We start from the raw sequence: 21,314 nt of genomic DNA, 5'->3' as shown, positions 1-21,314 counted from the left end.
GGTGCCCGAAAAACGTTTTTAGAAAATGAGCATGGCCAGGTAATACTTTTGCCCAAGAACGGTTCTGACTGGCTCCTAGAACTTTGATTGGCAGTGCAGATTTTTCAAGGATCTTCCCTTTATGACTGAGGGTAAGCTGGAGCAGCCGTTTTGTGGCAGGCTTCACCTCCTGTGGCAGCCACTTTGTGACTGTACCTACCAAGCTGTGTCAGAATTCCACAGGCTGAAAAGGGATTGGGGACCTTGATTTACACCTATTCACACTAAGTGTCAAAAAGCATGAAAAATAGTATTGTAAAGCTTGAAAAAGTGCAGAAAAGAGCAACCAAAATGATAAAGGGGCTGGAGTAACTACACTATCAGCTTAGGTGAGCAAGGGGACACATAGATCGAAATCTATGAAATTATGCAGGATTTGGAGAGAGTAGACAGGAAGCTTTTTTTCATATAATTATACTAGAAACTGGGGTCATCTGCTGAAGCCAAAGGGTGGGAGATTCAGGAGGGCAGACCAGAAAAGAAGAGCTGGGTTTTTTGTACCCTACTTTTTACTATTCACAGGAGTCTCAATGTCACTTCCAATCACGTACCCTTCCTCTCCCCACAACAGACACCTTGTGATGTAGATGAGGCTGAGAGAGCTCTGAGAAAACTGTGACTGGCCCAAGGTCGCCCAACTGGCTGCATGTGGAAGAGTGGGAAATCCCCTTCTCCATATTAGAGGCTGCCACCTCTATGTTATCCATATTAGACGCTGCCGCTCTTAACCACTACTTAACCACTGCTGCTCTCTTCTTCACACCGCTTCTGACTTGCTTCTTCACACCACTTTAAACAGGAAGTGGACAAATCCATGGCGGGCAGGGCTATCAGGGGCTCCTAGTCATGATGGACATCTCCTCCCTCCAGTACTAGAGGCAGCAGGCATCTGTATCTCTCAAATTGCTGCGGACCACAGGGAGGAGGATGTTGCAGCCATCCTGCTTGTGGGCTTGTTAGAAGCAACTGGTCAGCCACTGAGAACAGGATCTAGCCTGGGTGGGCCTTTGGTCTGATCCAGCATGGCTTTTATGTTCTAAGTAGCTTCTAATAAGTCCTTCTGCATGTCCTTGTGTTGTATCCAGGAGATTTTTATCCTGCCCTTTCTGTAAGGAGTTCAGGGCAGTATGGATGGGGTTTTTTTTCCTTCCACACTTCAAGATGCCTTATAATGAATTGGACTCTTGGTCTGTCAAAGGCAGTATTGTTTACTCAGATTTACAACAGCTTTCCAGGGTCTCAGGCAGGCGTCATTCATATCACCTACCATGGTGCTTTCAACTGGAGATGCTGGGGAGTGAGCTGGGCCCTTCAGCATGTAAAGCTGAACCTCTTCCCCCCTTGGCCACAGCTTCTCCCAACAGATAGTTTAGGCTGTGGGCAGTAACTAGCCCAAAATTATCCAATTAGCTGTTGCAGCAAAGAGAAGATTTGAACCAAACTTTCTGGATCATAGTGTAAAGGCTTGGTGTAGTGGTTAAGAGCAACGACTTCTAATCAGGCAAGCTGGGTTTGATTCCCCACTTTTCCTCCACATGCAGCCAGCTGAGTGACCTTGGGCTCGCTACAGCACTGATAAAGCTGTTCTGACCGAGCAGTAATATCAGGGCTCTCTCAGCCTCACCCACCTCACAGGGTGTCTGTTGTGGGGAGAGGAAAGGGAAGGTGAATGTAAGCCGCTTTGAGACTCCTGCTGGTAGAGAAAAGCAGGACATGAGAACCAATTCTTCCTCCACTTCCAGTGATGTCTAACCCGGTGTTCCCCAACCACCAGGCTGCGGCTTGGTGCCGAGCCGCAGCTCCCTCTCCCCACAGAGCTGTGCCGGGTCACACATGCACATCTGCACCATGCGCGGCCGCAAATGTGCATGCGTGACCCGGCTGTGCACGCGCAGCATGCGCAGCCGGGCGATTGCCCTCCCCGCTGCCGCCGGTCCGCAGCCTGAAGAAGGTTGCGGACCACTGGTCTAACCAATAGGATAGATCCTCATGTGGGCTATGAGCTTCTTATCCTTATTTCACTTGATTGTGAACTGTAGTTGCGTGACTGTTAATGGTAAAGGCGAATAAGCAAATATTTTGTCTCAAGGGCAACACAGAGTATTTAGACCCAATTAGAGTCAGAGCTCAAGTAGAGGATGTTGTCCTTTTTCAAGGCTGTTTTCATCAGTGATTAAAATAACTCTTTGCCATGCCACTTGTGGCTTTTTTTTGCACCATTCCCAAATGTGGCATCTTGCTGCATGTTTCAAGAAAGTCAGGAAGACTCTTGTCCTGAGGGCTTGTGGTTGGCAGGTGGTTCCAAGCTTAAAACTTCTGCCAGTGGAGGAATAGGTAAGCTGGAAGTCTCCTTATGGTGCAGGACTCCAGCCAGGGGTGTTAGTAAAGGTGGCTGTTTTGGTTGATGGCGACTGTGAATGTGGCTCTGTACAAACTGTGGGATACTGTTGCTTTATATACAAAACTCCCTGAGTCCATGTGCTTGTTATCACTGAGTATATTTTAGTCACCACTGACCACTTTTTAACTCCCTTTATGTTCACAATTAGGTTTATGTAAACTCAGTTGAATAGCTTTTGAACTGGTGCAGAGGCAAAGAGAACTACATGGGAGATCTCTGCTTGGATCCCACCTAGATTTTTGCAGGCCCAGGGGGCGTGTGTGTGATTTTTGCTCATCTCTCTTCAGCTCATCAGACTTCAAATTCTTCCCAAGCTGTTTCTGGGGGGTCCCCCACCTCCCAGGAGCAGCATTTCAGAGTGTGATTTGAGTTGCCACTTAAGGGAGGAATCAGTGAAAATTATCCCCACCTTAACCATATTTGCAAGATTCCCAAAACTTCCATGCTACCTCATTCAGCAGCATTATTGTAAAATGTATTCGCTGTAGAAATAATCTTTCTTTTGGGGTGTATAGATGCTCTTCTCCTGTCCAAAAAATTATTGTATGGCCAGCCTAGTTATATATTAATCGTGTTTGTTGGTAAATAAAATTATGTTTGCTTTTTAATATTTATGCCCTTCAAATATGTCTGTTGGAAAGCAGGTTCTTCTGATATTACTGAGATTTGTGGTCAAATAAATGTAGATCAGCTGTAAGACCTAGTACTGTTAACAATAAGCAGATGTTCCACATTTTGTTCACCCATGCACAAAACAGATGTGTTGTGGTTCCTGTATTTGAGGAGGCCTGAATGAAATGAGAGACCTTGAGGTCAAAGGCTCCTGCATCCTGTTATCCTGTGCAGTTTTGTACTTGAAGTGCTTTTGTTCATCCCCTTCCCCTGATTTATGAATTGAATCAATTTTTCAGCATTTTTCACATTGATGATGAAACACAGTATCTTTCCACTATTAGAAAACCAAAAAATATTTTGTATAAATTAGATAGGATAAGATCTTATATGTACATTCTGCTAATTATACATATATGTATTTTTCCCATGTGGACTAGTTGAATTATTTAAATAAGGAAGAACATTGCAAGTGGTTTGTTAACTTTACAAAAAGGGACTTGAAGGTTGAGTTTTTGGTCAGTACAATACACTTCACCAGAAAGAAGGGAGGTTTTTAGAGGAACATATTGGTTATTTTTCCCACGAGAGGATGTAAATCTTTATATGATCAGCTGTTATCTTTTTGAAGTACTTACATGGATTAACCCAGTTCAGTTTTCTGTCAGTTATATAGGTATGGGTGAACCCTTATTATACATGGCCAAGGTGGCTTCAGTGGAGCATCATGCGGTGTCAAGGGGATCAAAAATAGCACTTGCACCAAAGAGAAAAAGAATGGTGATACGACTCATTTTTAATGTAGATTTGCACTTGCTAAATTCTCATTCCTGAGAATTAATTTCTTAAAATAGTTGATCCCTAGTTTCAAATGTATTCTTTAACTCCTCTCTGAATGAATGTGCTAATGAAGTACCTTTTCTCTCCTAGATAATTCTCTATGGTGATCTGCCAAAAACAAAAGAAAATGTAGTATATATATCAAATCATCAGTGTACAGGTCAGTATATCCCCTCTTCAACGTTAATAATAAATCTTCCCTAGAAAATATGACTGCACATAATGCTTCCCTGGTTGGCTCGATGTGGCTGACAACAAATAACAATCATACAATTTAGGCATTAAAACATTTCAACATTAGAAAATGCCTCCTGATAATTTGAACCTTTCTGAGGGGTGGGGAGAACTTGGAGGGTTTTTTTATATGTGTAAACATTTGTGATTTGATTTTGCAGTTGACTGGATAATAGCGGACATGTTGGCCATCAGGCAGAATGCTCTTGGACACCTTCGATATGTTTTGAAGGATGGGTTAAAATGGCTTCCTTTGTACGGGTGGTATTTTTATCAGGTAAATCATTACCTTATTCCCATGTTGTATCTGTCATATACTTCCACAGTATACACTTCCACAGTTCCGCAGGGCCTGCAAGAGGGAGCTCTTTTTCACCGTGAAAAGTGGGTGAAAGACCAGACTTTTTCATATATGGACTAGTTGCTTAATGGGTTTATACATTCTTCCCCTTTTAGTTGTTTCTCCTTTTCTTGAGCTTCATGTAGGCTTCATCCTGACAGAGCGCCTGGGCGATAAGGTAGACACAGTAGTTGCAAGTGAATGGTTAGACTTGCTAAAACCATAGCCGTGAGGGATGGAGTGTAGTGACAAGGAGAATTCAGCCAAAAAGAAAATCAAGCTGGTTCTAGCTTTGTCGGTGTTTGATCTCTGGGACTTTGTAATGCTGTTTTCAGAACAGAATGTGGGAGGATATATGGATGTATTATTAATTTAGCTTGTGAATGGTGGTGCTTTCTGGTGTTTAAGTAAAAGTGTTACATTATTAAGGATACATGAAGTTGACAGTTTTCTTACCCTCCCTGGCGTGCCAAATGTTGTTTTATGTTTTTACACTTCCTGGTCTTCCTGTTGATTCTGCGTCAATGATGTCATTTACACTCAACTAAAACTTTCCAGTGACAATTAATTACAGTATTGTGATGGAATGCATATTTCCGGTCACTGCTAAACATCCTGTTGTGGAATATAGATATTAGACTGAATATGAAGACAGATACTGAATATGTAGACAACAGAAAACAAGCTTGAGGAAAACTTATTGGTAAACACATCCTGGTTTTTTAATGTCTACAAAACAAGTCCTTAAATCATTACCGAAAGAATCTGTAAGATCTAAGCATGTGTCACCTGCTAACCTATCTCTACAAACAACAGGAAAGATCTTTCCTCGTGACTAGAGTTTTCCTGCAACTTGAACACTCTTGCTTCAATGGAAGAACCTCTGGTTCGAGGAAGAAACCCCTGGTTGAGAAACCCTGAAATATTCTTAAGGCTTTGAGAAACCCCAGAAGTTGCATAATAGTGCAGAATTTTATTGGGAAGCCCCCTTTCCACCTCCTCCAGGCCCATCAACGGTCATTTTGGGAGGGGTGTGGGTCAACATGACACTATATGGTCATATGACCCAATAAATGTTTAATTTTTAAATATATATATATAGTTGAGAAAGCCTGACATAGAGGAATGCTTTCAGACTTTGCGTGGAATACCAAGATAGTATAGGAACTACCCCAATCCATTATGTTGCTTTAGTAAAGAAACATTTCCATACCTGAAGTTCTTTATGATATTTTCATATTCTTAGTTACTTAATTAGTTGACCTCCCTCCTGCTTACAGATCCCTTCCTGCATGCTTTCATTCATTAAATAATCCAATGCTCAGGTGTTGCTTTATGCAAGCGCAATTAAACCTTTTACCATCTGCTTGGACAAGGGGAAGGTTTAACAACCTTTTTTTAACCTTTTGACGGTGGAGGAGCCCCTGAAATAAATTTTCAGGCTTTAAAGACCCTCGTAAGTGATGCCAACTGGCCATGCCTCCCGACCACACACCCCAGAAGTGCTCTGTCACCGGAAGTAACATCACCACTCACATCCTTCACCCTCCTTTTGCTCCTTCCTCTGAACCCCACCAGACCACAACCCAACCAACTCTCCCCCCCCCCCAATGTTTATGCCCACAGCCTACCCACCAACTCCTGAGTGGAGGCAGCCAGTTCCCTAGCTTGTGGCCAAGTCCAATAAGGCAGGAGGGGAAAGACCGTGGCCCCCCTCCCAAGCTCCCATGGACCCCCATGGGTTCATGGACCTCTGCTTGGGAATCCCTGCCCTAAACATTCTTTTCAGTGGGAGCTACACCTTCCCCCACTACTGGGAAGGAGACGGTTTCACTCTGAAATGTGGCTGATACATTTTCTTCTTGAGGATAAGGACCCTGATATTTCTATTGCTGAAGCTCTTTTTAGCTGCAAAGTTTTTTATTTCAAAAATATCGAATACTTTTATCATTCTCTGAAATATTTTGTCTTTGTCTTTGTATAGTCAATTTATGCCATTAAAGGTTAACAAATATTATATGTTTGTAAAAATCCCTTTTCTTCTTGGTTTCATTAGTTTATTGACTTTTGTTATCTTATTGTAGTCCCTTTTCTTTGTGCTAAAGAACTTTAAAACTGTTTGTACTGTGAGACTCCTCCCCCCCTGGGATTACTTCATAAGATAACCACATTACAGTTAATAATAAGCATCCAAAGTCTTACATAGCCCTAATTTTTAAAATATCTGATTCAGCATTAGGTCTAAAATCTTTATTTTAATGAGTGAGGAGAAATACCCTTGGGGCAGACTGGCTTTTATATAGCTCTTATCAAAATTGACTGTTTGTACCTGGTGGTGAGCACTGAAGACTTTGTATACAATCCCTTTTACTGCATAGTTGTCTTCCCAATACTGAAGTTGGTGTTGAGTTTGCTGAGTTTTTATTGTTTGGTGACCTCAGTAGACTTGCCAAAGCCCATAACCTTTAGAAGTGGTACAGGATTTCACAGCCACCATGGTGTCCAGGGAGCTGTCACACATTAACTATTGATGTGGCATTCGGCTTTGATCCCATGGTATGGAAATGAGAGAATTTTAATTTATCCCATTGTTATGGGATCACCGGGTTAGATCTAATTAGCTTTTTCTCTCAATTGTACCAGTTTTCCTCCTTACAGCCCTTATCCCACTTGGCTTTTGTCTATGCATAGTCTCGTTTGATGACTAGAAAAGCCAGTTGGGGTGAATCCAACCTGTTCATTACATGGTTCAGTTTACACTTTTGGGAACTCATAACTTCTGCCGAAAGGATTTTTTAAATTAGATTATTTTGCCTGTACAGTAATGTAATGGCCTTTGGCTTTCAAACAGTTCTCAGAGTTTCCATCAGTTGTGACTAGTTCTCCTATCAATGAACCAGTTCATTTTGGGAATGAAGAAGTGAATTCGGCTGTTAAGACAAATAAGACAAAGTAATTTTATGACTTCACACTTGTTCTTGGAATAAATCTCTTTTATAATGAAAAAATCAGTCAAAATACTTTTCTGTTCTTTAGATTTTAATGAAATCCATAATACTACTAGTTTTGAAATAAAAAATGAAATGATCAACATTTTCGGCATGTAGGAAACATGGATGCTTAGTATAGACTTTCTGGCAGATGTTACATGCAGATATGTTCACTAAAAGTTATTGGAACAAGCCACAGAATAGAACTAGCCACAGAAGAAACCAGAGGTTTGTTCACTTTATACCTGGGGAAGCCATCCAGTAGTTACTTAAAATGGGTTCCTATTTAGACACAGCCTAGCCAGTGTTCCAGGCCTTTACCTGCTTGATCCATCCTGAATTCCTACCTGCAGCTTCCCTTCTTAGATGACAGTCACTAGTTATTGTTAGATTCTTTTCTCTTTCATGATTGGCAGCATAGGCACCTTGGACATTGCTCAACAACTTATAGTTTACTACCAATCTCAAGCAATAGGTAATGAGAATATTAATAAAACTGAAATATTTTTTCAGAACTGGCAACACAGAATAGTCTTTAAGCTTTAAAATGTGCTTTCTTTTTTAACTATCTTCCTTAATTTGACAGTGTCGTGTTACAGTATGTTAGCTTCTATTGAGACAAGCGTGGAAACAATTGTATGTCAAACATTGTAAAATGTTATTAAGTAAATGGGACTTATTTTTGTAGTGAAATATTACAGGATATGATGTCATGGACTATAAAATGCCATAAATATTTCTTTTTCTCTACTAGCATGGAGGCATCTATGTAAAACGAAGTGCCAAATTTGATGAAAAGAAAATGAGGAGCAACTTGCAATCCCAGGCAAAAGCTGAGACTCCAGTAAGATTATACTTCTGCAAGCTATGTGTGTTCCTTGCCTATACTGCTTTTTCAGATACCTACTTTGAGATTTAGATTAATGTTAGAATCACAAAACGTATTAATGTACACGTTTGGAACAGTAAAATGGTTCTCATAGGATTTCTGCTAAATAGACCAAGGGCAATATAAGGTCCTTGGTATATTTTTCTTCCATTCTTCACCTATTAGGGTGGCCAAACTGTGGCTCTCCAGATGCCTATGAACTACAATTCCCATGAGCATGTGCTGGCAGGGGCTCATGGAAATTGTAGTCCATAGGCATCTGGAGAGCCACCGTTTGGCCACCCTGTCCATTGCTAGGGGAAAAAATCTCTCTATAGCATTGCTGCATGTAGAGAATTATACACACACCCAGAATTCTCTTGCACTCCAGTTGCCCATTGTACATGCTCACTGTATTGGGACTAGTTTTTCTTATAGTAGATAGCACAATGGAATTTGTGTTGCTCAGTTGGTGTAAAGCTTTCTGGGTAGACAAATGATGAGAGTTCATACTTTTTAATATGGCTGTGTATACAATAAAACATCCATGTTTATACCATCTTATTTCTTAGTTTCCATTGAATCACCAGTGGTGATTCCTTATTACTCCTTATTACAATGGCCCTATTTAACATTTGGTGGCTATAAATTGTCTCTTTAAAGTTTTTAACTGTTAAACAATTTAATGGAGTTGTAAAGAATTATTAGACATTTTAGCTCATCTTTGTCCAGTGCCAGAGGTTACAATGATGTTTAAAATCCTTTCATTTCATTATACAATCTACAAAAACCAAATGATATGCCAGAACCTCAGAACACTCATCAGATTTACAAATTGCTATAAAAACCCTTCTAGAAGTTCAGCAACTGCTTGAGAAAGCTATTCTTAACAACTCTACTTTATGCAGCTCCTGCTAACTTAGCAGATGGGACATCTTGCTTGAATGTCTGCCTTTTGAAAGGGCAATTGATTTCCTATCATAACTCCTACGAGAGATATTTCAAAATGGGTAGCTATATTAGTCTGTTTCTAGCAGAAGAAGAGAGCAGGAGTCCAGTAGCACCTTAAAGACTAACAAAATTGTTGGCATTATTTGAAGTTTTATGAGTCAATGCTCACTTCTTGGATGAAAACTGCTACCCTACCACAAATTTTGTTAGTCTTTAAGATGCTACTGGACTCTTGCTCTCTTCTTAACTCCTATTAGTAACTTTAGATAGCAATACAAAATATCATGTTATTATGTATGTGTATGACTTTTCAGCTCCTTAATTGACAGTCCCCCCCCCCCCCCGCTCCAGAAAGAGAAATTTTGGCCCCCTCAAGAAGTGTCCATTGAGATGTAATGGCGTTGAAAATCAGCCTGAGTACTGTCGACTCTTGCTGACTTTCCAACCATTTTTAAAGTTCATTAGAATTTCTTGCTCAGAGTTGGATAAGAAGTCAACAGTGAAGGAATTATATGGATCATTGTCTTAAAAATGATAATAATCATTGGGTAATAATCATAGCTTCAACAGATGTTCCTCCCAGAAAGTAACTGAGGACAATGCTACAGATCAGCTTAATGGTATGCATCTATTGTATGCAAGTATAAAGTTTAGTAGAAGAAATTTAGTAATCCCCCTGCTTATTTCTGGATTCCCTAGAGAAAGTAAGAGCAGGAAGAATAGTTTTTTGTTATCAGCAGCTGGGAACAGAATCCACTCTCTTAAAGATTAGTCTTTGTAGGGAAAAAATGCCTGAGAGATTTGGAGACCTGCAAGGTGAAAGCAAAGCTGTTAGAAACAGAGTCAGCAAAACCCAGTTAAATAGCAGGGTAGAGAAATCCACCAGTAGACTCTTAATCACACTAGTTAAATGGAGGGAGAGGTTCAGTTGCTCCAGTTTCCACACATGCTTTCATTAAAACAGTGTCAGATACAGCAGCAATCTTTGTTCTTCTGGTGATTGGCTATGTAACTGATGCGGTCATGGAACTGACCCTGAAATACAAGATTTAGGGGAAAGGTCCCTGTTGCCAGCAATGTAGCAAAAGCTTTGCTTACAATCTTCTTTTCAAATAAGGAAAATTGGAAAACTAAGGACACACTAGTAGCATTTCATTTAGTGTTACATCAAACTGACGCACAGTTTGAAGAATTGCCCATTGTACTTTTCACTAGCAAGGACGATCTGAAGATAGGCAAATTCTTTCTTCTAGTTTCTGCAGAATTTCTCTTTGAAAGAGAGGGGGTTTTGTGTGTAAATAACTCAATGGTTATGAAAGGGTGAAGGTGAATGAAATGAATTTGTTTCATCTCAAGCGGCTTCCGCTGAACTCCATAGTGTCTTTTGCAGAATTGTACCAGTATCAATTTTCTTACAAAAAGCAAAGTAGTCTTGCATATTATCAGACTAGACCTGAGACTCTAGCTTGTAGTAACCTCATACACGTTGCACTGTAAATGTTCAGTCTTGAAAGTTAGTAGGGGCAGGATAATACGATTATGTAACCTTTTAATTAGGACTTCCCTGGGTATGCAAGAGGGGCCACAAGAGACAAACACTGGCACATCTCTTCCTGCCCACTCACTCACAATCTGCCTCAGTTCATAAAATCAGCATTCCTGTCAGATTGCTATCTAGCCTCTGCTTAAAAACTTCCAAAGAAGGAGAAACCACCTCCCGAGGAAGCCTGTTTCACTGAGGAACCACTCTAACTGTCAGGAATGTCTTCCGGATGTTTTGCCAAAAATTCTTTTGAATTCATTTCAATCCATTGCTTCTGGCCTGACCCTCTGGGACAACAGAAAACAACTCTGCTCCATGTTGTCTATAACAGCCCTTCAAGTATTTGAAGATGGTTATCACATTACCTCTTAGTCGTCTTCTCTCCAGGCTAAAATGACCAAGCTCCTTCAACCTTTCCTCATACAACTTTTGTCTCCAAATCCCTCACCATTGTCGTAGCCCTCCTCTGGACCCACTCCAGTTTCTCTACATTTTTCTTCAGTTGTGTTGCCCAAAAATGAACAGAGTACTCCAAGTGAGGTCTTACTAGAGCGAAGTAAAGTGGTAACATCACCTTGCATGAACTGGACACTATGCTTCTTTTAAAGGTAAAGGTATCCCCTGTGCAAGCACCGAGTCATGTCTGACCTTGGGGTGACGCCCTCCAGCGTTTTCATGGCAGACTCAATACGGGGTCGTTTGCCAGTGCCTTCCCCAGTCATGACCGTTTACCCCCCAGCAGCAAGCTGGGTACTCATTTTACCAACCTCGGAAGGATGGAAGGCTGAGTCAACCTTGAGCCGGCTGCTGGGATCGAACTCCCAGCCTCATGGGCAAAGCTTTCAGACGGCTGCCTTACCACTCTGCGCCACAAGAGGCTCTTATGCTTCTTTTAATACAGCCCAAAATCCTGTTTGCCTTTTTAGCCACTGAGTCACACTGCTGACTCATGTTCAGTGTATGGGCTACTAAGACCCCCCAGATCCTTTTCACATGTACTACTGCCAAGGCAAGTCACACTCTTTCTATAGTGATACGTTTGATTTTTCCAACCTAAATGCAGAACACTACATTTTTCACTATTTAAATTAATTTTATTCATTTTAGACCAGTTTTGTAGCCTGTCAGGATCATCCTGTATTCTGATTCTGTCTTTTGGTGCATTTGCTACTCCTCCCAGTTTAGTGTCACCTGCAGATAAGTACCCCCTCTATTCCTTCATACAAATCATTTATAAATATGTTGAACAACAGGGCCCAGGACCAGATCCCTGAGGAGCAAAACCAGTGTATATGTGGAAAAAATTGTGATTTGTCATTCTCTACCGTAGATATCTGGACAGAAATTTACCATAAGTATGTACTTATTGGGTACCTATTCTGAAAAATAAAGAACTACCGCTGACTCATGCAAGAAATGTGAACTCTGTAAAGGGGTTAGATATACACATTACAGCAAATGTAAGGCATTCATCTGCATGTCACTGTGAAAATTCTGCCACCCAAACGAATTAGAATGAGAATGCAATCCAGAATTTCATAAGCAACATCACAGAACTTAAATGTGATTCTTCTCTGACCAAATCTACTTCAGATCTCTTCTGCCTGGAATGATTTTAGTTCAAGGTTCTAAATGGTTTATGAGCATGGCAAGCCTCTTACCTTTTCTTCAAAGATTTTCGACACAATATTCATGCAGTTGCTCATAGAAAATGGGGCATATATCAGTCCACTGGAGATCAGAGGTAGAGCTTATGCTTGGCAAGTAGAAGTCCCCAGGTTCATTGTTGTGGCTTTTGTGAAGTCTCACACTGGGACTGTATGTGTGCAGGCCAAGTGGGGAAAACATTACCAAAGCTTCCCAAGCATAGGAGTGCCCCTCTTCCTCTTGGTGCTTTCTCTCTAAAACCAGCACATAACCAGGAGGGGTGCTACTATCCCGTTTCTTTTTTAGCCACCACAAAGAGAGAATCTCCATTGATTTTTGCTATTTTTTTTCACGTTTTATGAGACTGGGGAGATTTGTTTCTCAAAGTTTTCTATCAGCTTGGTGTAATGGTTAGGAGTGTGGGCGCTCCCCCACATGCAGCCAGCTGATTCCGCACTCCCCCACATGCAGCCAGCTGGGTGACCTTGGGCTCACTACGGCACTGAGAAAGCTGTTCTGATTGAGCAGTAATATCAGGGCTCTCTCAGCCTCACCCACCCCACAGGGTGTCTGTTGTGAGGAGAGGAAAGGGAAGGTGACTGTAAGCCGCTTTGAGACTCCTTCAGACAGAGAAAAGCGGCATATAAGAACCAACTCTTCTTCAGTAATATCAGGGCTCTCTCAGCCTCACCTCCCTCACAGGGTGTCTGTTGTGGGGAGAGGAATGGGAAGGCGACTGTAAGCTGCTTTGAGACTCCTTCTGGTAGAGAAAAGCAGCATATAAGAACCAACTCCTTCATCATCATCAATAATCATTCTAGTGAGGAATAAACTACATTTAAAGAAGAAAAATGTCTGACTTTCCTCTTTGTCATTATAGCTCAAAAGGGGCCTCTTTAGGAATGTACCAATTGTGGTTTTAAAACGGTGCTGATAAACACCCATTTTCTGTGCCTGGTGGGATTCCACAAGTACTGTCTGCTCCTTATATCAGCAGTATACTCTGAAGACAGGACCTGATAGAGCTGGATTAAAAATGGCCATTTTTCAGAGACTTTGACTGCATACCAGCCCAAACAAAGGCAACCTCCCCCCTCCCTGTCTGTATCAGCTCTGAGGGTAGAAACCTGGAGGTGTTGCCGAACAAGCCTCGGGCTCAGTTTGGCTCTTTCTAAAATACTGGCTGCAGCATGCCTGGCCCACCCTGGATAGCCCAGGCATGCCTGAGCCTGTCAGATCTCGGAAGCTAAGCAGGGTCAGCCCTTGATAACACTTGGAAGGGCAGCCTTCAAGGAATACCAGGGTCATGACACAGGGACAGGCAATGGCAAACCACCCCCCAACATCTCTTGCCTGGCAGCCACACAGTTTTAGGATCTCCTGGCTACACCACACACATGCCATATGATAGGAAGGAAGGAAGGAAGGAAGGAAGGGCTGCCCTCAGTTCTGAGCTGAAGAACCATGAGGTATGTGTTGGGATAGCCTTGGATTTCACAAGGGCTATTTTCTACATTGACTTTGGTTGCCTGCCAGCCTGAATACAGGCACTCCCCTCACCCCAAGTTGCCTCAGTTATGAGATGAGAAACGTTCAGGTGTGGCCTTCAAAGGCTTAGCTATGCACATTCTGACTTGGGGCTCTCAGATCCCAGCCCAACACTTGGAACCCCTCCAAGTGAGATCTCTAGAGGCAATTCTCAGTGTCTCTTTGAAAGCTGTTATGTATATCAGAAAGGTGTTGTGCCTTTTCTTTAGGGTTGCTTGAACTTCTCCAGTAATTTTGGAGAACTGCCACAGTGGGTGAAGTCTCCTGTACATGTTAGTTGTGTTTTGAGACTATAAACTAGTTAAGGCTTGCTGAGCTTCATTTTACCACTCACTTTATTGGGACTGCCTTGGTTCCAAGGTCAAGAGCCATTTTCTGTTGATCTCAGTTTCCAGCCCTCTTACTTAAAGCTGACATACTGCAATCTCAGCACTGTAGCCTTTTCCTAGGGGACTCTTAGCACAGGTACTGCTCAAGCGGAGGGAGGGCATGCTGTTGCCATCACCAGGGCGAACTCAGAACTGATTGGCAAGTCTGCTTTTTGGAGGCAAGCCTGAGCAGTTTTCCTTGATTCCACAGTAGCCTTCGGAAACATCATTGGTGGTGTGGGGCTCGCTCACTGCTTCCGTTTTTCAGTGGAAATGATGAACCTGGTCCTAAGCCCTAAACGGAGTCCTTTTGTAGAATATTTTCCCCTGTCGGTTCCATGTATGCCCACACTCCCTTCTTCCTACCACTGAATGGCACTGACTCTCCCCAGGCTTCTCCAACTCCCACCTGCTTCTGGGAAAGTGTTCTTATTTCAGCTGGGTTCAGACGGTCTTTGGAATCATTCCTATGTGACACCATTTGTAGTGAGAGCCAGTGTGATAAAAGGGCTAGAGCGTTGGATCTGCGAGACTCAAATTGAAATGCAGTGAAAAACTTACTTGTGACCTTCGGCCCATCATGTTCTCTCAACCTGACCTGCCTCTCATTGCTCTGTTGAGTATGGAATGGAAAACTGCAACATGTTGTAAGCTACTTTGAGTTCCTGTTGGGCAGTAAGATGGGCCACAGTTAAATTCCATGCCCATCTTTTTAGTTCTTTACTCAGAACAGATGTCCCTTGGGACCTTTGTTATATAAGCTTTTATTAAATTTGCTCCTGTCACAGCCCTTTAGTGAATATATGCTTGATTTCACTGATAATCTCTGTAGTTGTCTATGACCTGCAGGTTAAATGGCACTTTCTTTCTAATTCAGCCATTGCGGAGTTTTGAGTGTTGTAATTATTCTCTGTGTACAATAGAATGACAGCCCAGTGACACGAACAGTTATTTTAAGATGAGTTTTTGTCAGGCTGACTGACTTCTTCAGAAGGACTTCTTCAGATGCCTGTGGTATATGTGTCAATTCTGTTCCTTTAATCTGGGTCAGTCTTCTTAGACTACCCTAGCCCATGCTAGGAATTAGGATTGAGGGGGAAAAGTGAAAAAGAAGGAGTTGGTTGTTGCTGTGTCCCCACACACAGACTATTCATTTTTCATTTTAGAGTAGCTGGGCTGCTGTTGGATCCTAAAGAGCTGCCTCTCCTCAAACATGGCATCTCAGGGTTGTGCACACGTTTTTTCCATGTGCAATGTGCCACGTTCCATCCTTGACATCTCCCACTGAAAAAAACGTGAAAAAGAGAGAACCTGTCCCAGGCTATCAAAATCAGTTAACAATATATTTATACAATCTCTATTTTAATGATAAATGAAACAACCAGAACAGACTCTAGATTTTGTTCCTTTTTTCAAAGTAGATCATTCATCAGTGTTTGTTTCCTCTATTATTTTGAAACTTAGCCTAGAAGTATTCAATATTTCAACCAACTCAAAGTTGTAATCAAAATTCTATGCATATAATACCGGCCTTCAGCTCACAGGTATGGGAGAGCTTTGTCCAGATACCAGTATGGAATACAGATGATAAAGTGGATGTCATTAGAGTAGGACCTTCACAATAAGGCTTACCTGGCCTATCCAGGTCAGGGCTCCCCTGGTTAGTACTTGGATTGGAGTCCACCAAGAAATTACTGGGTCCCAGTCAAAGATTTTGCACGTTCAAAGTGGTAGACATGTATTGAAAATCAAATGGTGCTAACCCCCGCCCCCAACCCAACTTAGTTCAAGGTTGTAATGTGACAAAACAGAACAAACACTGAAGGAGGGTGAATACTTTTGCAAGCCACTGTAAAGCTGGACTTGAGTTCTAGCCAGTTCACAGGTGTTTTGGATAGCTGGACATGAGATTTATGTGCAGACTGAGCGTGCTGTAAGAAAAACAGGATGAAACAAACATTACATGAGATGAAACTAATAAAGCTTTGCTTGTTATGGCACAGACTGCATTTCAGGCAATATTTGTGAATTAACAATTTGGAAACAAGCACTGAGAATTATGACTGTGAATGTCGGCCAGCAGATCCATGGTATACTGGTGAGACACTGATTGAGAGGGAAGAGAGACTTCCCCTGTTGAAAGACGGACTCGTCAACAGTGTCTTCATCCTGAGAACAGAATTCAGGGTTATGCCATAATAACATTGAACCCCCCCTCCCTCCCCCCCATTCTCCTCTTGAAAAAAGTTAGACTTTATCCATCTGAAGATTATGAGACTTCTGTTGAAAAGGTATCAAGTGTTCCTACACTGAGGCAGATTCAACACTTTCACACATCTTTTCTCAGATTTAAAGTTGAGTAAGAAACCATGCAAACTAAACAGCATTACTATGCAGTATCCTGCAGCATGCAGTGACACGGACTCTGATCAAGGTATATGTTCTGAGGACTTTTTCAACTTTAGATGCCAATCTGAGCAACATAAATATAAAACAATCATACTTGAGTAAAAAAAAAAAGTACAATAACCACAAATAATTCAAAGTAATTTTTTTTTAATTTGGAGGGGGATCTCTGGTTTAGAGTGACAAAAAATGTATTCATCATTGCAATGTTCCACTGGACTTCTATGAAGAGAAGGTGTGTTTCAAAATAACTGTTTGGGGGCTATGCTGGATTTTTGTCTAGCAAATCTTCAGCATGCCTTTGGAAAGGTCACCCTTGTGCAAGTTATATCATATATATATATCCTTCTGCAGTATAAGTACGATTGTCAGAATTCTGTTTTAGTTTACTTGTCACAGACTTCTGTTATTCATTCTACATATTCTTTAGGTGAAAGGATATGACTTAGTGTTTGTCTATCCTATCACATGAATTTTTGTGCTTTGTAAACAAACTTTGAGGAATGTTTTACTGGAGGCCAGTGTTACCCATTTTCTCCCTCACCATCTAGCTAAAATATATGACAAAAGCAAAGAGATGTCACATTGTTTTCTATTGCAAGTATCTTCGCCAGCTTTATGCCAAGTTTATGCATCACAGGACATGTTACATTAAAGTGTTATGGCTGAGTAGGCATCATATTTCTTCACTTTCATATGCCAAATTGGACTCAGGCTAAAAATACCTGTGTAGGTCTTAAGAGACATGTGGGTCCATTGAGCTGATGCTACTTTTCTTCTCCTTGATTTATTGTTTAATTCATTCTTGGTTTAGCTATTTCTGCCGCTGCATTGGTGATTTTTTTTTTGCTATTGTTCAGAAAAATAACTCAAGTCCCTAAATATTATCATTATTGAACTTAACTGAGAAATACAATGTATTTTGGGTTAAATGCCTTGCTTTTTATTCTTCCATTTCCTCACCCACCCAACAAAGTTTTTGTTAATTTTATTTATTATTGATATTTATTCATTCACCTTATATATTGCTATCACTGTGATGTTTTGGGGCAATAGTTTTCTATATATGCCCCCCACAGGGCTCTGCGCTCTGCGAGTGAGAATCTTCTGGTAGTTCCCGGCCCTAGGGAAGCACGCCTAGCCTCGACCAGGGCCAGGACCTTTTCGGTCCTGGCCCCCACCTGGTGGAATGAGCTCCCGGGTGAGCTGCGGGCCCTGCGGGACCCTTCAACGTTCCGCAGGGCCTGCAAGACGGAGCTCTTCCGCCAGGTCTATGGTTGAGGCTGGGGCTGCTGGGGTACATCGACTGCTCTCCCCCGGGCTTCTTGAACATCGTTGACCTCCTTCTCCTCCACCCCCCCTTTTTTAGGAATGGGGGTAGGAAGGGGATCTTATTATTGTGCTGCCATGTTGTGACATTTTTAAGTCTTTTAATGGGAATTTTAATGGGTTTTTTAAGACATTGTAACCCACCGCGAGCCATTTGGGAGTGGCGGGAAATAAATTGAAATAATAATAATAATAATAATAATAATAATAATAATAGTTGCTATGTAATCGTATTGCATGAGCCACATTCCAATGTCAAGCATTAAAATATACATGTGTGGATATATGCTTGTAATCCTGCAGATGTTTCTAGTGATTTTTCCTGAGGGAACACGTTACAATCCAGAGCTCCCAAAAGTCATTGCAGCTAGTCAGTCATACGCTGATAAAGAAGGTAAGTGAAATCAAAATAACTTTGAATAGAGTGAAGGAAAATAAAAAAGCAAGATACATAAATCCAGGAGTACCTGACTTTATTGCCAGACTCAGTGGCAGGGGTAGACAAACTGTGACTCTCCGGATGTTCATGGACTAGAGTTTACCATGAGCCCCTGTGAGTGCTAGTAGGAGCTCAAGGTAATCATAATCGATGGACACCTAAAAAGTGACAGCTTGGCCACCGCTGCTGTATGGCTTGTAACAGGATGCCAGATCAGCTAGTTGCCCTGTAAACAGTGTTTAATAATGTTCATTGTAGTCATTGTCTTGCCGTGGTCTTTGATTAATAACTTCCTGATAGGTCTTTGATTAATAACTTCCTGCACAATGTTTTGAACCACTTGTATCTCAAAAGAAAATTAGAAACAGGTGGTCCTGCACTTCAATGTAGTTAAATTTAATAAAAGCATGATATGGCTTTGAATTACAGCACCCTAGTAACAAATAAGTTAAGTCACCCCTTCTCCTGAGCATTTCAAGCCCCAGATCAGGTAAACCTAAGACAACAGATGAAACGCCAACACCTATACAATCCTTATTCTCTTTTTACCCAGACTTAGGGTGCTCTAAAAGTTCTCCATCCTTTGGAAAAACGAATGCTTTCGTACTGCAGATCTATTATCACCTTGGTTGGGTTACCTTGCCTTCTTGGGTGGTCATTTCCTGCTGGGTATGAATGCCTTGCTTTGTTATCTTTTGTGTGGCATACTCTGAGTGCACCTGCTGTTTGCTGTAATGATGCACAGGCAAATCAGTGAAGTCCCTACTGCTTAAAGCTACACTGTATGCTGGTGCAGCAACTCTTTGGGAAGTAATTGTATACTGTCGATTATCATACATTGTATATGAAGATAAGAGAGCTCTTTGCCATATCCCTAATATATTCATTTAATCAGATATCTATGTGATTCAGCATTCTAATAGCATCCAGTTTGAGAAGTGTGTGTGTGAGACAGAGAGAGAGAGAGAGAGAGACAAATACCTATTTATGGGTTAGATCCCCGTCAAGAATTTCTGTTAACAGAAGAGTGGGAGTTTTGCTGATTCCCTCATCCCACTGACTCCTTCCTAATAGTGTTTTCATGAGGTCTCTTTTCCCCAGGGACAGTGTTTTGAAAGATACTTTTAAGTTGCATCAAAGAGTGAGAAGGGGAGCCTTGTTGATGCATCTGAGCATGAATTCCAGAGATAGCAAGAACAATATCGGTATATATTTCTGTGTACTAGAGAAACCTTTGCTCCAAGTGGCTTACCACAAAAGATAGTATATTTGTGTGATAATCATGCCACTGTGAGCCTGTCCTGTTACTATCTTCCATAGGAGAATCATAGAAGCAAATGTGTTCTGAAAGTTCTGTTTTCTTCAAATAACAGGATTATCTTTCTCATGGATCATCAAAACACAACTTGAAGGTGTATATTGTTCATCGATCCTTTCCTTGTTCCTTATCTCTGTGTTCTTGAGTCAGCTAGTTTGTAGGGTTTGTTTGTTTCTTGGCATTGTACATCTCTGTTTCTGTGATTCTTGACCAATGTTGAGATTGTTATCTGGTAAATGACTTCCTGTCTGGGGAAGTCCGATCTATATTTGTAGAAAAAGTCATTGCTGTCTTCAGAACAGCAGGTACCAGAAAAATGGCTTACTGTGGGGGGGGTTTTCCAGAACTATTTGCTTGCATATAAAGAAAACCACTGTAATTTTTCTTCCTAAATCTTTTCCCCTACTGGCTAGACATTATATCTGTAACCCGCCACGAGCCGCCTTCAGGAGTGGCGGGCTAAAAATCAAAATATAAATAAATAAAATATAAAATAAATGTACCTGTAATATGCTTGCATGCTTTTCCTTGACAACATTAAGCAATTCTGAGCAGTGTACTTTACTGCTTTTGTATCTTTCATCACTTCCATAAACCATGCAGGAAAAAGAATTGTTAAATATTTATAGCCTGTTTTAAAAATATGGAATGGGGGATTCAAATATGTGTGAATTTGTTTTATTTTTAACTAAAATTTCATTGTAGAACTAGCAGTATATTTGATAAATGATTCCTAGAAACTGATCTCCAATTTGTCTGGAAAAAGGGATGTTTTAACAACTCTTTAACAACTTTAACAAACAAACTATTTGAACCTCCTTTTTCCCCACTGGAGTAATTTCTTTCAAATCAATGGCACTTAAAGCAAAAAAAAAAAGGACTTTTAAGCATGGAGCTGTACTCTTTTAAAAGAGCACTAATAGTCCTGTCATCTTTTTGAACAAAATAAAGGCAAGACTAAGTAGTCATCCAATATTTTTTCTTTTGAATATTATTTTTGGAAAGCAGTTCTATTAACTGCAGGATATTCTAATTTATGATAATGAAGCCCAACTTGCCTTTCCCTTCTTTAACTAAAAGAACTTCCCATGATACGATTATGAAGCTTATTTTAAGAATCACCTTACACAGAACAAACTTGATATTTGCCACATGAATAAGGACTAGAACAGTAGAGGCAATCACAACCTAAAGGTTGATCAGAAGTTAATACTTCACCTTGATTGATAGTGAGTTTGATGGAAATGGTCTGCAGGGTGACAGGTGGCCTATGTGTCTGTTACCAGTTTGACCAGCAAGCAGAACCTGTCTGGGTTTGTGCCTAAGGCTGGAAATTAATTTGGAAAGAGAAGGCCCATCCTACAACTGGTTGTAGGGTTGTTTTGGTAGATCTGTGCAAACAAGGAATAGCCAAAGAGGCAGCCTAAAAGAAAAGGGGAAA

The 21,314-nt window shown here is 41.1% G+C and overlaps 1 protein-coding gene across 1 annotated transcript in view; it reads left to right on the top strand.

Moving 5' to 3' along the window:
- The window catches only part of AGPAT5 (1-acylglycerol-3-phosphate O-acyltransferase 5), a 38,077-nt gene that overhangs the window by 2,258 nt on the left and 14,505 nt on the right, over positions 1-21,314 (top strand). The window contains exons 2-5 of the mRNA XM_077309181.1: positions 3,983-4,052; positions 4,288-4,403; positions 8,211-8,300; positions 18,420-18,510. Of these exons, the coding sequence (XP_077165296.1) occupies positions 3,983-4,052; positions 4,288-4,403; positions 8,211-8,300; positions 18,420-18,510 (367 nt within the window). The remainder of the gene's footprint in view (positions 1-3,982; positions 4,053-4,287; positions 4,404-8,210; positions 8,301-18,419; positions 18,511-21,314) is intronic.

This window comes from Paroedura picta, chromosome 1, assembly GCF_049243985.1.
Source record: "Paroedura picta isolate Pp20150507F chromosome 1, Ppicta_v3.0, whole genome shotgun sequence".
Lineage (NCBI taxonomy): Eukaryota > Metazoa > Chordata > Lepidosauria > Squamata > Gekkonidae > Paroedura > Paroedura picta.
Note: the sequence above shows the minus strand (reverse complement) of the source record. Positions and strands in the feature narration are given on the sequence as shown.